Genomic DNA, 19,766 nt, shown 5'->3' with positions numbered 1-19,766 from the left:
ATGCCCAGAAGCCGCCAGCCCACATCCCCCTGTGAGCCGCACAAGAGCCTGGCCGCACCCGCAGACTCGCCCATTGTGGCCCCAGGCTCTGCTTCCTGGGAACCCTCTGACTTGCACAGAACGAGTCTTGCGGCTTTCCCGTTACCATGTGTGTTTGCATTTGCTGTTTATGGAGAGGTCAGAGGCAGTGGCAGACTGGCCGCCCCATGCCACGAGGCAGGAGGCTGAGGCATCACCCAAGCACCCACTAGGACCTGCGCCCACAGGGACCAGCCATGGCACATCTGTTCCTAGAAGGAGCCTCGGCAAGAGTGCAGCAGACTTCTTTCCCACCATCGGCTGCCAGTGAGGCTCCCATCCACTCTCCCACCAGACCCAGTGTCTGTCTACACTGAGTGTCCACCTGGTTCCTGGAGACAGAGGGACATGGACACAGCAACCCCAAAGCAGGACAAGATAGATGATGCAACGTGCGCTGGAGTGTCCCAGGGAACTGCTAGACACCACCTCCAGTTCTACCGTGTCCAGGTCCCACAGCCATGGCGTGGCCCCCAGCGGATTCCACAGCCGAAAAGAGGAGCAGACAACAGAAGCAAGCCGAGCGCTCTGCAAACTCACCTCCTACAGCCCCCGCCCTCCCTCTGCCCTCCGCCGCCACGTGAGCAGCAGCCAGGCCCCCGCAGAGCAGACAGCAGGGCTCACTGCACCATCCCCGCCTGGGCCCCGCCTGGCCTTTGTGGTCACAGCCGCTCTCTCCTGAGCACCCCTGTTGCAACCCACACCACCACTGGGACACGTTTCAGCGTGATGGCTTTAATAGCATCTGCAACGAAACCACAGCTGGATGACGGGAGGAAGGGGGTTTCGTGCATTTTTGTTTTCCCCAGAAATGTAACTCACTCTGGCTTCTGCTTTAGCTTCAACTGTGCACTAGGAATTCTCTAAATAGGAAACACATGTATTGCCTCAAAAAGATGGTCCCCTGTTACAACCAGGCCCCTCTTGCAAGGAAGGGGGCCCGCATCTGACCAATGTGCTGCCCTTGCCCCCTAGGCCCTCCCCAGCCACCCCTCAGGTCACTGCTTCCTCCCGCTCCGCTGCTGGCCTTAAAGCCAGAGCCCTGAGTGTGGAGGCTGCTCCTTCTGGCGTTGAGTCACTGGGCTTGCTGGATATCTAATGATGACTCCCACACAGTCCCAGGGTAGATGCAGCCTGGATCGTCCTGGGGAGCCCCGCTCACCCGCAGCTCCACGCAGGCACCTGAGCACCTCCCCATCGCTCCTGGGTTTGAGGGGAAGAACATGCCACACGTGGCAGGAGAGCCTGATGTGTGGACACTGGAGGGCCTCTCCAACTACACGGCCACCATCACAGTTAACAGATAAGCTTCCGACTTTGCATCCTAAAGCTTCGTTCCTACTTCAGTCTAAACACAACCGTGGAACACAGTGAGCATCTCAGCCGTGGACACCTTTGTGGGGTGTGGGAGTGGGGTGTGCTGACATTCTGCCAGTCCCAGCCATGCACCCTGAGGCGCTCTCAGGAGCATGGCTGGGGAAGAACCAGGTAAGCCTGTCTTTATAGTAGTATTGGGATTTCTCAAAAACCCTGAGCAAACGAGACCCAGGCCAAGAACGTTTTGGAGGCAATGAGTGTATGTGAAGGTGACTAGGAACCTGCACAGTGAGCTGGCAACACCTACCAGGCAGCGCTGTGTGTGCCATTACCAGACATGACTAAGTGAAGCTGGGAGGAAAAAGTGACAAGCTGTGTCCACTTGAATTACCCCAGAGCAAAGATGAACACCTTTTTCCCCAAACAAGCTGGCCTCAGGAGTTAATGCATACACAGACACATAAAGTAAGAACTGGTTTTCAAAAACAGGCATAAGAGACAGAGCGTCTTTATCCACCTCCTGGTGGCCATGGGCAGAGCTACCCACAGAACACTCCCTCCAAAAACAGGGCCGGGCCTGACAGAGCCCCAGACCCACCTGCCGACTCAGAGGCTCAGGGACGAGGAGCCCACGCCCTGCGTGGACACAGAACTGCAAGATCCAAAGTGCACGGTCTCAGCCCAAAAAACAGCTTCGCTTTTTCAAGGAATCAACTGCAAGGGAAGACAGGACGGAAGCTGCACCTGGAGATGAGCTGCGTGCACACCACGCACCTGTGGGACACGCCCTTCAGCCAGGGCTCGGCAGGTCAGAGCACTGCCTGCAGACTGGATGGTGCCGAGGGACAACGTCCTGTCTCCTAAGGCGAAAATGGATGAATGGCTCTTTCTGAATGGCTCTCATCCTTTAATGATACATAGGGAGATACTTACAAACAGAGGGATATGATGACTGGATACAGCTTCAGAAACTACTTGAGAAGGCAAAAGGAAAGCCAGTAGAGTGGCCAGTAAGCCCTGGACAAGACAGGGGTGTTGACACTGAACAGTAAAATTCCAGCCTCCTCGGCACAAAGTGCTCAGCTTCCTTAAGAACCAGTGCTCAGCACATGAGAGCTGAGTGAGCCCTCACCCGACTGTGCATGTACACATGTAGTGCACACAGAGTACGCAACACACAGCAGGCGTGTGCCAGCATGCACGCACAGAATACAGAGCACACGTGCATATACATGCACAGCACACACAGACACAGAGAACATGCGCATGTACAGGCATAGTACACGCACACTCCACATACAACACAAACACACATGCCCATGCACTGCACACAAGGTACAGATAGCACATTTACACACAGCACACACATACACATGCACATGTAATATACACGTGTACTAACAGTATAAGTACATGCATAGCATGTGTACACGGAGAATACACAGTACACATAAATGCACGTGTGTACAGTACATGCACATGACACACAGCAAGCACATGTACATGCGCAGTAAACATAAACACCTGTGTGCACACACACGTGCACATGTACAATGGGTGCAGGTGATAGCCAGGGCAACCATGTGTACTCCTTCCAGAAGGCGTGTGGATCTGGGATGGACACTGCCTTTCCTCCCTCCCTGCAGCTGCTGAGTGGAGGCCAGTACCTCCTCCTGGGTGTGAGGCCAACACGGATGACCCAGAGCTTGTTTGTGGTCAGGAAAGCAAAGGGAGCAGCCTGTGGGAGGACCGGGACACAGCGCTGGCTGGCGTGGCACTGGGGACACCTTACCTGGGTTAGTTCCTGGGTATCTGCCTCAGACAGGGCTGGCGGGCTCATCTGCAGGTGCAGTGCCGTGCCCTCCTGGTCTCCTGCGGGCAGCTCACGATGCAGGGCGCGGCCCATCAGCCCAGATGCTGCAAGAAGAGCAGATGGTCAGTAGCGACATCTCTCGGAGGTGCGACAGCCCTCACGCGCTCTGGACGGCAGAGCAAGGTCTTTGAGGCGGTGTTCCTCCGCCACCACACGCAGGACTGCTTCCTGTCCTGGCCTCTGTGAGCCTTGCCTTACCGGCCAGCCCTGAAGGATCAGGGTCTGCAACACTGCAGACACGCGGGGCCGCTCTCCACCTCTCAGAGTAAGAGGCCTACACCCCACACACAACACTGCAGACACGCAGAGCCTCTCTCCACCTCTCAGAGTATGAGGCCTACACCCACGTGCAACACTGCAGACACGCGGGGCCGCTCTCCACCTCTCAGAGTAAGAAGAGGCCTACACTCCACACACAACACTGCAGACACGCGGGGCCGCTCTCCACCTCTCAGAGTATGAGGCCTACACCCCACACACAACACTGCAGACACACGGGGCCTCTCTCCACCTCTCAGAGTATGAGGCCTACACCCCACACACAACGCTGCAGACACACGGGGGTCGCTCTCCACCTCTCAGAGTATGAGGCCTACACCCCACATACAACACTGCAGACACGCAGGGCCTCTCTCCACCTCTCAGAGTATGAGGCCTACACCCCACGTGCAACACTGCAGACACGCAGGGCCGCTCTCCACCTCTCAGAGTATGAGGCCTACATCCCACGTGCAACACTGCAGACACGTGGGGCCGCTCTCCACCTCTCAGAGTAAGAGGCCTACACCCCACACACAACACTGCAGACACGCGGGGCCGCTCTCCACCTCTCTGAGTAAGAGGCCTACACCCCACACACAACGCTGCAGACACGCGGGGCCGCTCTCCACCTCTCAGAGTAAGAGGCCTACACCCCACACACAATGCTGCAGACACGCGGGGCCGCTCTCCACCTCTCAGAGTAAGAGGCCTACACCCCACACACAACGCTGCAGACACGCGGGGCCGCTCTCCACCTCTCAGAGTATGAGGCCTACACCCCACATGCAACACTGCAGACACGCGGGGCCGCTCTCCACCTCTCAGAGTATGAGGCCTACATCCCACGCGCAACACTGCAGACACGCGGGGCCGCTCTCCACCTCTCAGAGTATGAGGCCTACATCCCACGCGCAACACTGCAGACACGCGGGGGCCGCTCTCCACCTCTCAGAGTAAGAGGCCTACATCCCACGCGCAACGCTGCAGACACGCGGGGGCCGCTCTCCACCTCTCAGAGTATGAGGCCTACATCCCATGCGCAACGCTGCAGACACGCAGGGGCCACTCTCCACCTCTCAGAGTAAGAGGCCTACACCCCACACACAACACTGCAGATCCGCGGGGCCGCTCTCCACCTCTCAGAGTATGAGGCCTACACCCCACACACAACACTGCAGACACGCGGGGCCGCTCTCCACCTCTCAGAGTAAGAGGCCTACATCCCACGCGCAACGCTGCAGACACGCGGGGGCCACTCTCCACCTCTCAGAATATGAGGCCTACATCCCACATGGTATTTTTTTTTTTTTTTTTTTTTTGAGAAAGACTGAAGATCTGCAGCATAAAACACAAGAATCATTGAGCCCTGGTGAAATGCACGTCAGACGCATGACTGGGGAACTGCAGTGACATCTGAGCTGCTCTCCAGAAGGCTGTGGTTCCCGAGAGCACAGGAAGTGGCCCGCGGCCCAGGGCCAAGCACAGCCACCATCCGCGCCACCGAGGTGGGAGGTGAGTCAGAGCTGCCCATGGTCAGGCTCAGAAAGGACCTGGGTGTTTCCACCCTGCAGTGAGCCTGGGGTGCTCCAGGCCACCTGCCAGGGGCAGTCTCACCCCACAGAAGGTGGCCCGGTGTGCCTCCCGCAGAGGCCACCTGCCCTTTATTTACAGAGCAACCTCAACGGCAGCCTTGACACCCCAGGGCCCAGATAAGAGTGCAAATAAAGCCTCTTGTTTGCTCTTCTGCAGGACACACAGCTCCCCCACATCTGGTGCAGCTGCCATTTACGAGGATGCCAGGAAGCAGGCAGGGAAAATGCAGCTGCAGTGCCAGCTCCCGATGGGGCAGGCAGGCAGCCTCAGCGTCCTCCCCAGGATCCTACCTCAGCCTGTATAGCCCATGCTTCCCACTCTTGATGAATGTAGCAGCCTGGGAGCAGTGGCTGAGCATGCCCTCAGAAAAGGAGACGAAAGGGGGGACGTCTGGAGGCGCACTCTCGCTGGGACCAGGGCACGGCCCCTCTAGCTTATTACCTCCTAAATGATCCTTAAAAGCTCACCTTCCAACCCCACCTTCCACAGGGGAGATGCCACCTCCAACATGCCACCCCCACCAGTCTATCACCCCCCAAATGATCCTTACAAGCTCACCTCGGCTGAGCAGAGAAGGACTGGCCTTGCCCAGGGCCACAGGGGACTCGGCACAGGGATGGCCCTAAAGAGGGAATGGCTCCAGGCCCAACAGATGGGTGCAGGTGCAGTGGGGGAGTCAGTGAGACTCAGTGGGAAGTAATGGGCTCTCCTCACAGATGGCACCTGTGGGACATGGCCCAGAAGGCTGTTTTCATAACACACTCTTCAGGAACAGAATCTGGTTGCAACCAACCACAATGATTTCACAACCTGGGTTTGCAACACCCATGTTGTATGCGGGTGCTCTCTGGGGAGCTGCGGCCCACTACTGCACATCTGTGAATTTGTGCATTCCCCGACGGAGCCCACAGGCCCTCACGTGAAGCTGCTCTGAGGAGCCTCTCTCTGAAATGCTGAGCCATAGTGCACAGGCCAAAGGATGCGTGCCCCTGGTGACCTGAGATCACAAGGTGGTCCCGTCCACCTCGCAGCACCAGCACAGCCTTGGCCATGGGAATGGAAGAGCACCAGCTGCCCAGCCTGTACTCTGCCAGCGCCCCTTTCTCCGAGAGCCCCCACACTCCACCCCGCCCCGCCCCAGGCTCTTGTGGTCTGGCCTGTAGTTTGCTGCATGAAGGGCTACACATGTGCTCTGTGCTGTGCCCTCTGATCTGCTGGATGTCGGGCCAGACCGTGTGCTTTCCTCAGCATCTTCTCAGGCTGCAATTCCCTGGCTACGACATGGGCTTTAAAATATATATTTATTTATCTTGTAGAGACAGCATGTCACCCAGGCTGATCTTAAACTCCTGGATCAAGTGATCCTCTGGCCTCAGCCTCCCAAGTAGCTGAGAGCACAGGCTTGCCACACAGGACCCGCTGTATTTTTTATAGACAGGGTCTTGTCATGTTACCCTGGCTGGTCTTGACCTCTTGCACCCAAGTGATCCTCTCACACTGGCCTCCCAAAGTGCTGGGCTGCAGGCATGAGCCACTATGCCCAGCCCACACAGGCTCTTAAGGGCAGAGCCCCTGGGCCTCCCCACCTAGGACACTTCAGCACCTGAAGCAGCATGACAGAGAGAGACACTCAGGCCGTTCTGGAATTTGAACAAATAGGATTTTGCTTGAACACTCAGAAAGCTGGACAGAGGGCTTAAGCCTCAAGCCGTGGATGTTTCTGCTGGGGTCCTCGTGAGGTTGCATCCCACCATCTCCAGAGCCACAGCCCTTGTGGAGCTGCTGAGTTATACTTTTTGACATTTCTTCCAGGAAAGCTTAATTTGGTTCTGTAAGGATGGTTTCTGTCTCAGGGTCATGAGTGACTGCAATTAAACCAAAGCCTTGCAGGTGGCTCACAGCAAGAGGGGTGGGGTGACTCGACTGTCATGAGTTGAGGCATCTGAGGCACCCAGGCAAGGCCTTGTTGGCCTGGGGGTGCAGGACGCCAGCCAGGAAGAGCCCAGAATGCCGGGCTCTTCAGGCTGCAGAATGCCCGGCTCAGCTGGGAAGAGGGTGCCCTGAGGCCAGAGGGCCTTGTGTAGGACACATCTATCCATCTTCACTGCAGTGCCAAGGAGAGGCTGCCTGCACCCTCTGGGGATCAGGTACCTGGGCCAGCCTGTCTGTCCCCAGCACACCCCTTCCCTCAGCTCTGGCCTCCTAACACTCACCCATCACCCAGGGAAGGCCTCCACTGGGCCTCACAGGCCCATGAAACTGGTGCATAGGTAAGGATAGCACAGCAGCTGAACGGAGGAGACAGCAGCTTGCGTGCTCCACCTCCCACTCAACCAACCCAGGTGCACAGGCGGTGGCATCCTGACAGGCTCCAGGCCAGCTAGTGCAGTGCCCCCCGGCTCCTCAGTCAGCCCACCCTGGGCCCGTGGTGCCACAGCAGGCTCCTGCATGCTTCAGCTCCAGCGGGAACTCCCCTACCTCAAAAGATGCCTGGCACTAACAACCTGCAGAGACCCGATGCTCGCGTCCTTGACTAGTTACCCACTCCACGCGCCTACCTCCTGCCCCGCCCTGCTGCTGGTGCTGCCATGTGGACAGACACGCAGCCAGGGGAAGCAGGGGACAGGCATGGCTGTCATCAGGGAGCTGGAAGCCCAGGGAGGCCTTAGCCCCAAGACAGGCAGTGAGTGACAAAGAAAAACTCAGTGAACAGACAGCCTTCAAATATGCTGTGCACAGCAGGGGGGAGGCTCATGCCTGAAATGCCAGCACTCTGGGAGGCTGAGGCTAGAGGATCACTTGAGCCCAGGAGTTCCAGACCAGCCTAGGCAACACAGCAAGACCCCATCTCTGGGGAAAAAAAATTAGCCGGGCATGGTGGTACATGCCTATAGTCCCAGCTACTCGAGAGGCCGAGGCAGGAGGCTGTCTTGGGCCCAAGAGGTTGAAGTTACAGTGGGCTATGATCGCGCCACTGCACTCCAGCCCGAGTGACAGGGTGAGGCTCCGTGTCTAAAAGAAAAAAAATAAATAAAAAGAAAAAGAAAATGCTGTGCATGTCCCTTGGTAGGAGGTGTGGGAAGGAAACCTCATCCTGTGGCCTTCCTCCCAAACCACAGCCCAGGCTGACTGCAAGAAAATCTGAGGCGGAGGGGGCCGTGCAAGCCCTGGCCCGGCCTCTCGACGGCTGTCAGAACCCACAGGGTCCAGGGACGTGCGAGGATGGTGATGGTGAAGTCCTGGGTGCTCCTCCAGCATGAGGCGGGATCAGGCAAGGACGAGCAGGAAACGTATGCTGGCCACACAGGCCTGCAGAGGTCTCTGGAAAGGGTCCCCGCCCCATGTCCCTCCCTGACAGGCGCCCGTCCAGCATCGCGAGGCTGCCACCCTGTGGCCACACGCACACCAGCGCTCGCCCCAGAGGCAGGGATTTCCGAGACATCCGTCATGGTTTCCACCTCTGGGCAGCCTGTAGTTTCCAGCTGAGATCAGTAAACACAGGGAAGCTGGCAGAGCCCCCGTGCCTACACACAGACAACAGCAGCAGGCGGCAAGCAGAGGCAAGGCCTCACAGCTGTGGGTGCCCCACACACTACCGAGCTCCCGGCAAACGGGGTGCTGCCTTCTTGCTAACACAGCACCAGGCAGAGCACTGCACGCTCTGACCCCTGCACGGAGCCTCTCCACAAACACCCTCTGGAGGTGCAGCTGCCCAGTACCTACCCGGAAAGGCCAGGCTGCCCATGGGGGCGAAAGTGAGCAACAGTCCCTCACAGGAGGCACAGTCCATTCCACACATGCGGCAGTCCCCCAGGGCTCCCTGTGTGCTGTGTGTGCCATGTGGCAAGATGGCTGCCCAGGTACTCGAAATAGCATGAGCTGGATGCAGCCCTACAAGTGAACACATGATGCTCACTGTGGCTACAGCCCTAAGGGGGCCCTCCTAGACAAGCAGGGAGGGTGATGCTATCAGTCCTGAATCCTGAATGCACACTGAGGCCCCCAGAAGAGGCCATGATTCCCCTCTGACCTCAAACAGCATAGGCTGCAGGAACCCACTTACAAACGCCAGGCTGGGGAACACGGAGTGCTGGCCACCACGGTGCAGCCAGCCTGGTGACGTGGCAGGGCCACTGAGCACACCCAGCACTTCTCTACTGGGACCCTGGAGAGCAGTCCTAACGCCACAGAATGTTACAAACTTCCTGCCTGAAGACACACATACCTGGGGCCCCCTCTTCAGTCCCCAGCAGCAGGACAGTCCCCACCTCCACAGCATGTCACATACGTCCTCCCCGAGCCACGTGCAGTAGTACTGCTGTGCCGTTCACCCCACGCAGTAGTACAGCTGTGCCGTTCGCCCTACATGTGGGTGAAGACCCTCTTCCTATGCTTCTGTAGCCTCTCTCCCACTAGGACACTCGGGTCTGGGCCTGCACTTTAGTGACAGCAGCTCCCAGTGACCTGTGATCTTCTCATCTTGATCAATGGATTTCGTTACGTTTCACACCGTGTACTGTGCTCCATAGGGGTCAATGTCTCTCTTTGCAACCCCTGACTTTCAGGCATATACAGGAAGATGGTAGGTTCTCTGTGATTCAACCACGTGCTGCGTAACTAAGGTGTGCACCTTTTGTTTTTAAGGTGTGTATTCAGCCCTGGACTTCATGGGACTCAATCTATTATTATGTGTATTTCTTTCTGAAACTTGAAGCCATCTAGAACAGCAAGCAAAATATTTTCATGTTAGGGAAACAGGTTACAGGAACTGAAATCTTTGTCATAAGAGAAAAATTAGAGAAACCAAAAGAGCAGCAAATTCCTCTTACAACAGACATCTGGCAATCGAAATCCGTAAGAGCAGAGCTTTACATGCTGTACATACAGACACGCATTACAGTGTGGACGTGCACATCACATACATGACAATACACATGCACTGGTACACATGTGCATCGTATGTATACATGTATGTGTATTAGCTATGATGCTAATATTAGAAAATGGAGTCTTTTATGACCTTGGGATTTCTTAATCGGGGCTCCAAGACAAACTGCAGGGGAAAATCAGTGGATTTTGCCATGGCAAGATCAAAGATTTCTGTAAGGGAGGAAGAGAATCCAGAGGAAGTGGCTGCAGCCTCTAAAGCCTGACCGCCTAGGACAGTAGGAAAGTCTTGCACATCCAAGGACAGTAGGAAAGTCTTGCACATCCACGAGGGAAGAAAGCACACAAGAAAAGAAGGAAACAGAACAGGCTATCCACAGAGAAAAACCTGCAGGGCCAAAACAAATATAACACATCAGGGGCCCCACCTCCCAACCAGGGAAAGGGTGAAGGTGAGAATTAACACCAAGGTGCCACCAGCCTCCCATCAGACTGGCAGGACAACAGCTGAGCCTCAGTCCTGTGCTAGGGAGGAGGTGGGCTGAACGTGGCAGACATGCCAAGACCCAGGGTGTCTGCCCCTCAGCCCGGCCCCAGGGAGAGGCCAGCGGAGCACTCACAATCCACAGTGGAGTCTGGGAAGGCACCATGGCCATGCCACACACACCTGAGTATACCACCAACACATGGAAGCACGCTGCACAGTTCTCACACACAGACCCCTCATAGCATGTCTGGGTACCAGGCTGGGAAAACCTAGATTAAATGCCCAGGGAAACAGGAGTGGGCAAAGTAGGGGTGATGGGAACAGCCCCACCAGGGGAGGTGGAGATGGTGCCAGTCACAATCCTGAGGTACCGGTTCCCATGTCGGAATGAGGGGAGGTGAGAGAGACAACAGCGGGAGCTTCCTTTCGCTCCAACGCACCCATTCTGAAAGCCCTTTCTGTGTCGTAGCAGGTTCCGCATCGCCGTTAACTGAGCACCTGAGACTCAGTAATTAACAAAGAACGACGCTTTCATCAACTGACAGTTCTGTGGGCTGGGAAGTCCAAGAGCGTGCCCTGGCTTCTGGTGAGGACTCTCCTGCTGTGGCAGACACACTCAAGTGGGAAGCGGATACAGGCAAAGAGAACCAGAGGGACATTCTGCCTCCCAACACTCCACTCTCAGGAACTAATGCATTTCCAGAACTCATCCAGGCTTCCCAGAGGGAGCACTCACTCACTGCCACGAGAATAGCACCAAGCCACGTAGAGGGCAGAGCCCTCGTGACCAGTCACCTCACAGCCCTGCCACACTGGGGACCAAATTTCCACAGGAGCTTTGGTGAGGACAAACTGTACCCAAAGTATGGCAGTGGCTTTGGGACCCACGCACCTGTCAAGCATACAGGTTACCGCTCAGTGATTTCAGATTCACAGATGTCAAGTACAAGGAAAACGGTCTGGAATTGTTTTTAAGTATAAACAAACGAGCTGTCTCTAGCGTGCTGGAGGCCAGCAGCTGCTCTAGGTGACGCATCTGTTAGGCATTTCCCACAGGCGTGCTGAGTCTGGCTGTAATTTCAGAAGTCTGTGCACGCGCTCACTGCCTTGTCGGTCACTAACCTGCATGCCAGACCGAGCGGCTCTTCTCTGCGGGGGAAGATGTTCTCACGCTTCTGAGCACCAAGGCGTCTTCTAACAGCTCCATCTTCTTGCTGAACTGCACTTCTAAAATGGGGATAGCCTCTGGCATCTTGGCAGATATCAAACGATAGGCCATGTCTGGCTTTCCAATAAACCGCTGGCGGATGCTGATTTCGTAAGGTGAGTGGACCTTGATGTCGTCCACATCTTCTCTTTCAAATCTGTGCATGAGCAAAGAACTGGAATCATAGATTTCCAACCCAGACACGAGGACAGTGAGCCTCCCTGGCTTAACGTGAGACTCGGTTCTGTGAGAAATAATGGCAGGAATTTGGATCAGCATCCCTTCTTTCCCAAGGGGTTCACAACTTGGTTTCACAGAGACGCCTTCCCTGGCCTTTGTTTCTGATGGTGTCTTCCAAAGCTTGGAGCCAAAGGGCCACCAAACAGGAGATTCCAGTTCTGTCAACAATCTGAAAAAGCAAACAAAACATGGAAAACCAGGTCAGTTCATTTTTAAGGAGTAATACTTTTTTTTTTTTGAAAACTGTTTTAACCTTCGTAAAGCATGTTACCATTTTATAGTACTTTTCCACAAGCACTCATGAAGCAGGAGGCACAGGGACTGTTGTCTCCAGTGTGAGAAGAGAATGTCGGGGACCAGGGCAGTGAGAATATTTGTCCACAGATGCCAGGCCAACCAGCAGAAAGACAGCAAAAATGCACACCCTCTGCCTAAAATATCACTCTGCCCACACCATGCTACCTTGATCCGGTCCTGATTCAAAATAAAACCTGTACTTACTGTCTAGGGGACTATCTAACAGACCTTTCTGCAGTGATGGAATGTTCTATGTCTGCGCCATCCATATCGTAGGAGGCACACGTGACAACTGCAGCCCTGCCTAGCAGGCCCCTTCCCCGCCTCGGCCAGACAGTGTTAGAGTGGTTCCCACCGCCCACTCTCTCAACACTGGCTCTCTTCCGCGTGCTCCAGATTCCTGCCGGTGCTGACTGGAAGGCGTGCACCTCCTCCTCAGGGGAACACTCTGCATCCTGTCTCGCAGGCTCCGCTGGGATCAGAGTCTAGCTGAGCATCTACAGGTGAGGATAGGAGCTGAGGAGAACCCAGTTCGTCTTGCAGGATGAATCTCCCTAGACTGGGAGGAAAGGCTGCCTCTACTGGCCAGGGAGGTTCTGCAGCCTTCAGGGACTCGACGTCCCCAGCTTCTGCAGGCTGCTGCCACGCGTCTGCATTGGGTTCTCGGGGTCCTGTTCCTTCTCGGTCACGCCCTCAGTGTCACGGTAGATGTCACGCACAGTTAGAACTCAGCCACCTGCAGCAGGAGACTCCAGATTCTGTTTTCAGAAAGCGAAGGGCTTCCTTTGGGGCAGATCCGGAAACATCCAGGCTGTTCCTGCAGCACTCTGAGCTCAGTCGGTTCTTTCCCCACGCTGCCCAGTGGGGCAACTGTGTCAGTCATGGTTCTCCAGAGAAGAGAACTGGTGGGCGTGTCGGGGAAAGGAAGGGAAGGGCTTATTTGAAGGAATGGCTCCCGTGGTTGTGACGCTGTACCTAAGCTAACTGCCATGGGCCAGCCTATTAGAATTATTAGCAAGATTATATGGGGAAAATCACAGCCACTTTCACCAGCTTCCAGCTGAATGTGGCATTCCCCTTCAGCGTGAATGTAAACAGCTTCTGCATTAGTCAAACCTCAACTCTCACCAACAGAAATCTCATCGCGTTAGTTACTGCACATCTCAACATGACCACATCAAGCCCTGCTTGAACACGACTGCAGTTCCTGGACCTGCTGGCGGCGTCATTATCCCATACATCAGTAGGAAGACCTCACATGACCTCAGCAAGGGTTTACAGTACACATCCCGCATGTATTACAGGCCATTCTTAGCCAAGATAATGCATGATTATCCAAATTAAGACAAAAGGTGCACAGTCAGTTTGTTGCCTGGCGTCTGGGACTTCGATGAGGGTAGACGAGTGAGCACTCTGTGGCTTCTTCCCTGCCCTGACTTCTAAGTGAATGGAAGATTTTTGGTGCAGTAGACAGATGTGGTGCCCTGTGTGGCTGCACCCTAGATGGACTGTTTGTTTCCAAGAGCAAGATGTGTGCGTTTTCTTTTACAGTGATGACTTTATGTGTTCTGTCACAGTGATAACTCCTGGCCCTACAGTGAAGGTCTGGGGGTGAATGCGGAGACTTCTGGTTCCAAAAGCATGGCCTAGACACAGGCTGGCTACACTCCTCCCACCAAAAACCAGAAACAAAGGCACAGCACCAGCAATATCCCAGAACTAAAATGTGAGAATATGCTGGCCACAGAAAAAGGAACGATTCCAAGCAGAGACTATGGGAACTGAACTTCCACATCCGACATACCCCTCACCCGGAGAAAGCTCCCCAGCTCACAGTCTTGAACCTGGAAAAAGTGAGATTGAGGTGAACAACTGTTTCCCTGCCTTCTTGGGCTCCCTGGCAGGTCTGCTCCTGCCTCAATCCATGGGAAGCACTGCCAAGGGAGAAACATCCTGAACACAGCCAGAAACACTGGGGCACGGCAGGAACGGGATACTCAGCCCAGGGTGCTGTGCACAGTAACTCGGCCTAAGGAGACACCTAGAGCAGCTGCTGGGCAGCACCACGCCATGGGAGGGGCAATCCCCAGGACCCTGGGCATGAGTCCCTCACCAGCCTCTCCACATGGTTGGGACATCCCCTCCAGGACCTGCCCCATTTCAGACGGGCAGCACCCTGACTGTTTGCTGGAAACACACGTGGGAAAGAAACCCGGGCAGAGCCACCACCATCAGGGCCCTGCTGAGGATGGTTGGAGGCTTCTGAGCAGGTAGGAAGGGCAGGAGCTGATCTAACCGGCAGGGGCCGGGGCGAGCGCCAGAAATATTCTGTGTATCAAAGTGGCATCCGGCCATACACAGGAGATTTTCTTAAAGGTGACTAGTTTGCAAATTAGATCTTACAGGAAACTGATACTGAAAAAGAAAGAGGAGGCCGGGCGCGGTGGCTCACGCCTATAATCCCAGCACTTTGGGAGGCCGAGGCGGGTGGATCACGAGGTCAAGAGATCGAGACCATCCTGGTCAACATGGTGAAACCTCGTCTCTACTAAAAATACAAAAATTAGCTGGGCATGGTGGTGCGCGCCTGTAGTCCCAGCTACTCAGGAGGCTGAGGCAGGAGAATTCCCTGAACCCAGGAGGCGGAGGTTGCGGTGAGCCGAGATCGCGCCATTGCACTCCAGCCTGGGTAACAAAAGCGAAACTCCGTCTCAAAAAAAAAAAAAAAAAAGACATCAATCAATACATTGGTTCAGTCTGGAACCACGGGACAGCTCAAAGCAGGGGCTTACAGGTCACAGTAAATTCCAAGATTTTCTGATTGGCAATTAGTTACAAAATGGTTTTCTCCTGGAGTTGAGCCACTCAGTGGCCCAGGTTCTCCTCCAATCACCCCAGCCAAACGCCACCTTGCTCTGCCCAGCTGGTGGCCTGCAGGCGTGCCAGTGCCTGTCAGTGCATTCCTGTCACCCTTGATTAAGAGTTATTATCTAAAAATCTGGAATCCCAGGTCTCAAAAAAAGAAAGCAAGCTAGCCGGGCGTGGTAGTGCATGCCTGTGGTCCAGCTACATGGGAGGCTGAGGTGATAAATCACTTGAGCCAGGAGCTGGAGGCCGGAGTGAGCTGTGGCGTGCCACTGCACTCCAGCCCAGGTGACAGTGAGACCCTGTCTCAAAAAGTAAAATAAAAGCCTGGAATCGACAGAAAGGAGTTTCTGGACTAGAGACAAAGGGAGGCCAAGGCCGTTACAGAGATTAGGTCTCATAGGTGGCACTTAGAGATGACAGATGGCAAGTGTTTCCATAATGAGACATGTGTGACCCCTCCCTCTCTCCATGGTCTGAACCAGTTTTTCAGGATTATTTTGGAATCCCCTTGGTCAAGAGGGGATGCATTTGGTCAGCTGGGGTGCTTAGGGTTTTACTTCTGGTTTACACAACTAAAGCATCTAGTTTTGCAGAGAAAATGGTCTCATGCGACCACCTCAGTTACTTTAGGCAGTCTTGATCAGCTTTCCTCTCGAGGCAAAACACTTCTGATTCCCTCTGCACGTCCTGGTTTTAGACCTTTCACTTTCCTGTCACATGTTCCCCTTGAAGGCCTGCAGTGTTCCTGTGCCTCCTGAAGCGGGAGGGCAGGCCACCAGCTCTCATCACAGTGCTGTTCCATGAGGTGACCTGCCAAGCACACAATGGCATGGCTGCACATACTTTAAACATCTCCATCTCCAGCCACTGTGGAAAACAGCATAGAGGCTCCTCAAAAAATTAACCAGGAACCATTTCAGAAGTGCTGGGAAGGGAAGCGAGTGGTCCCTTTAAATGATAGGGAAGGGGCAGGGGCAGGGGGAGAAATGCTGGGGAGAGGAGGGCATGGTCCCTGGCTAGGGCTCCACCCCCACGGACGGAGGAAGGTGAGGACATTTTTGTTTTCCTGCCCAAATGCATTTCCCAAGACCACCGTGGCCTGCCACACCCCATCCTGTGACTATAAACACCCTGAGACCCTAGCAGGCATACACAGGTGGCCAGACGTTGAGAGGAGCCCACCAGCCGAGGGACACACAGACAGGCACCAGCACGCCAGGAGGCCACCAACCGGCAGAATGACGCGGAGTTTGGCTGGGGCAGTTGGAAGAGAGCCCAGGCCACTGCATGGCCCGACTCCAGGGGGAAACCCTTCACACTCCCCATCTGCTGAGAGCTATTTCCACTCAATAAAACTTTGCACTCATTCTCCAAGTCCATGTGCGATCTGATTCTTCCAGTATACAAGGCAAGAATCCCAGGATACAGCCTTCTGTCCTTGCAACAGCATAGAGGATCTAATTGAGCTGGTTAACACAAGCCACCTACAGATGGCTAAACTAAAAGAGCACATGGTAGCACATGCCCACTGGGGCTTCAGGAGCTGTAAATGTCCAGCCCTAGACGCTGTGGTGGGATCGGAGCCCCACAGCCTGCCTGTCTGCATGCTCCCCTAAAGGTCCGAGCAGCAGGTCACTGAAGAAGCCAGCCACTCCCCTGTCGAATGCCCCGTGATGGGGACAAGGCAACCTTTCCTGTCTCAGAACCACCATGACTCCACGATCCTGTTTGTAGGTTACACCTGCTCCATGATGGGCAGGCCTACCTAAACCTGCCCCTGACGTGAGGAAACTGAGGCTGACAGACGCCGCTTCTCAGAAGGAAGCATCTAAGTGACGTGGACAGAAGGCAGGTCTGTGTCTCAGGCAGCGATGACATGAGGCAGTGGATCCCATGCCATGGTCCACAGACCCAGGGCTTCTGCACCACAGGGGACATACGTGTAGGACAGACCCCGCAGGAAGAGTGCCCTGCACACCTAAGAACAGGGTGTGTGGTAGGTACCTGCTCTCATACAAGGAACGACAGGTGAGGTGGAGATGAATTCACCAGATGTTAACAAGGCCGGTTAGCATCCACGATGGAGTTGCTTCAGCCTCCACAATCCCAAAGGAAATAAATCAGTGTCTCAAAGCGACCCTTCACTCCCACGTTCACTGCAGCGTGCTTCACTACAGGCGAGGCATGGAAACCACGTAAGTGTACATCCACAGGCCAAAGGATAGAGAAAGTGGAACAGTACTGACTCCAAGGAAGAGAAAAGCTTGTTTACTTGTATATAACTATTGCTTCACTGAAGATTAGATTATCATTCATTTTTAATGAATAATCTATAGATCATTAACCTGTAGATTATTCATTAAAAATGCCTTGGGAAAACAGGACCTTCAACAGAAATATAAGGAAATACACCAACCAACAACTCTGGGAACCAACAACTCGCTCTGGGACTCTACAGCTCTGGGCACAGGCTGACCAGCCTGGTAAGAAGAGACCGATGGTGCCTCAGAAGTCCACAAAGCACTGACCAAGCAAGCAGGATTAACTGCCCACCTGAGACTCTGCAATTTTCACAGGGATGCTTTGATCATTTCCCCCATTTCTCTTAAAAAGCCCTGGTCTGGGGTCACAACTCGGGGAGGTGGTCTTTGGAAGTGAGTCCACCACCCTGAGGTCACGGACTTCCTTGATAAAGCTAACTGTCCTTTCACAAAGCTCATCTCTTGAGTTTTGGCTTTCAAGCAATGAGTGGCCAAGACCTGGGTTCAGGTACAAAAATACAGTGTCTATATGCCAAGGAATTTTATTCAGCAATAAAAAAGAAGGAAATCCTGCCATTTCACCACGATGGACAGACCTGGAGCATGTTATGCTGAGTGGAAGGCGTCAGACACAGAGAGACAAACTGTGCATGACACATGTGGGACCTAAAGGAGCCAAACTTGCAGAAGCTGAGAAGGCCAGGTGCGGGGCGGGTGGGGAAGTGGGGAGAGGGTGGCCAAGGCCCCCAGCCTCGGTTACGGGATGAACGAGCTCTGGGCAGTAATGACATGGTGGGGGTGCAGTTCTCCTACAGTACACTCGAAATCTGCCAAGAACACACATCTTAGGTGTTCTCATTTCTCAAGGAGGAAAAGAAAAACAAACAAAATGACAGGTATGTGAGACAAGAGACAGGTTCACGGACATGACTGCTGGGTACAAACACTGTATCATCAAGCCACATGCCTCAAACACACACAGTTTTTGTCAGCAGTACCTCAATAAAGCTGGAAAAAATAATTATACCTAAAAACAAAGTCTTTATGTAATTGGCCCTATTCCTTTACATCGTTTTTCTGACCTGCTTTTCAAAATGCTGAGTCAAATTTGTCTTTTTCTTGTGTCTTTCTGTTTCTTGCAGGTCCTGGAGGCTGGGAGCCCTGCCTGTGGGCCTGGGGAAGGCACCAAAGCTGCCCACACTTGGAGGAGGCGGCATGGGCAAAGGCCAGGTGGTCTTGGACACTGTGACCTGCAGTCCTGCCTCCTGCCTGGCGGGAGAGGGCTGTGAGCACCAACACTAGGAAGGAACCGGCACGAATGCAGGCAGGCACAGGGCCTCACTGTGCTCTTTGGACACAAGGTTGGGGGTGCAGAGGACCAGCTGAGAGCACGCCTAACCGGTGGTGGGGCCTGCAGTGGCCAGGACAGGTGGTGGGATGAGCGGTGGGCTGGTGTGGTGGTAGGCTGCTCCTGGGAGGCAGCTGCTGAGCAGGAGAGAGACGTGGCAGCGCAGGACCAGGCAGGTGAACACAGGATGGCCTGTCCCATGAGAGTGGGCAACACAGGGCGGGCTCTTCCTCACCACACAATTAGGGGCCCAGGTGCTGGGTCAGATGCTGGCACCCTGGGTGGAACTCTGTTTCTCTGGCTCAGCCTGTCTTTCAGTCACCTACTCCATTTCTAGAAGGGACCGGCCCATCGCTGGGTGCCAGGCTCATTTCCCAGCAGGAGTCGACAGCAAACACAGGGGCTCTGGTTCCACGTGGTGGATAATCATGTGCCTTGGCAGCCTCCTCCCATCTCTCTGCGCCATCTCCGCACACAGAATACTAGTGCCACTGCCAGGTGGCAAGGCGGAAGTTCAGCTGGGCACAGACGAAGATGCTCCTTCTCCACATTGTTTGTTTTGTCTGTGAGTAGGAGCAGGACGATACTCCAGGAAGCAGGGAAAGCCACAATGTAACCCTCCCCTCCAGGACCACATTGCCCTCACCCAGGGCTGGGGCCCAGTGCTCTGTGCTGTCCCCATGCCTCCCCCCGCAGATGCCCTCAGGGTCCGGCCCAGGGACACTTCTCGGCAGTGAGCCAGGGCAGGGGAAGCCAGGACAGAGGCACCATGGGGAGGGCTCCAGAACCCCACAGGCTGGAGGGCAGAGGGCCAGTCCCAGCTCACCAGGGCATGTGTCTCCCAGAGGCCAGGATGGTCACATTAGTGTCCATGCAGCGGGGCCACAAGGCCCAGTCGCCAAGCACTACTCTGCACGTGTCTGTGATGCTATGTGTCCATGAAATTAAATCAAAATCAGCAGACTCCCAAAAAGTAGCTGTGCCCGTAATGTGGGCAGGCCCCGTGCAACCTACTGAAGGCCTTAACAGAACACAGACTGACCCGAGCC

The 19,766-nt window shown here is 54.8% G+C and overlaps 1 protein-coding gene across 9 annotated transcripts in view; it reads right to left on the bottom strand.

The window, feature by feature from the left end:
* The window catches only part of SNAP47 (synaptosome associated protein 47), a 43,245-nt gene that overhangs the window by 11,096 nt on the left and 12,383 nt on the right, over window positions 1-19,766 (bottom strand). For all 9 annotated transcript variants that reach the window (XR_013529912.1, XM_078357089.1, XM_035281303.3 and 6 more), the window contains 2 exons: window positions 11,619-12,112; window positions 3,188-3,312 (listed from right to left, as the gene is read on the bottom strand). Coding sequence is in view for 8 of the 9 variants with exons in the window: in XM_078357089.1 (XP_078213215.1) it covers window positions 3,188-3,312; window positions 11,619-12,112 (619 nt within the window). In the remaining variant the exon portion in view is untranslated. The remainder of the gene's footprint in view (window positions 1-3,187; window positions 3,313-11,618; window positions 12,113-19,766) is intronic.

The sequence above is a fragment of the Callithrix jacchus genome, chromosome 19, assembly GCF_049354715.1.
Source record: "Callithrix jacchus isolate 240 chromosome 19, calJac240_pri, whole genome shotgun sequence".
In the NCBI taxonomy this organism is placed as follows: Eukaryota; Metazoa; Chordata; class Mammalia; order Primates; family Cebidae; genus Callithrix; species Callithrix jacchus.
The sequence above is the reverse complement of the archived record's forward strand: the minus strand, read 5'-3'. Positions and strand labels throughout refer to the sequence as shown.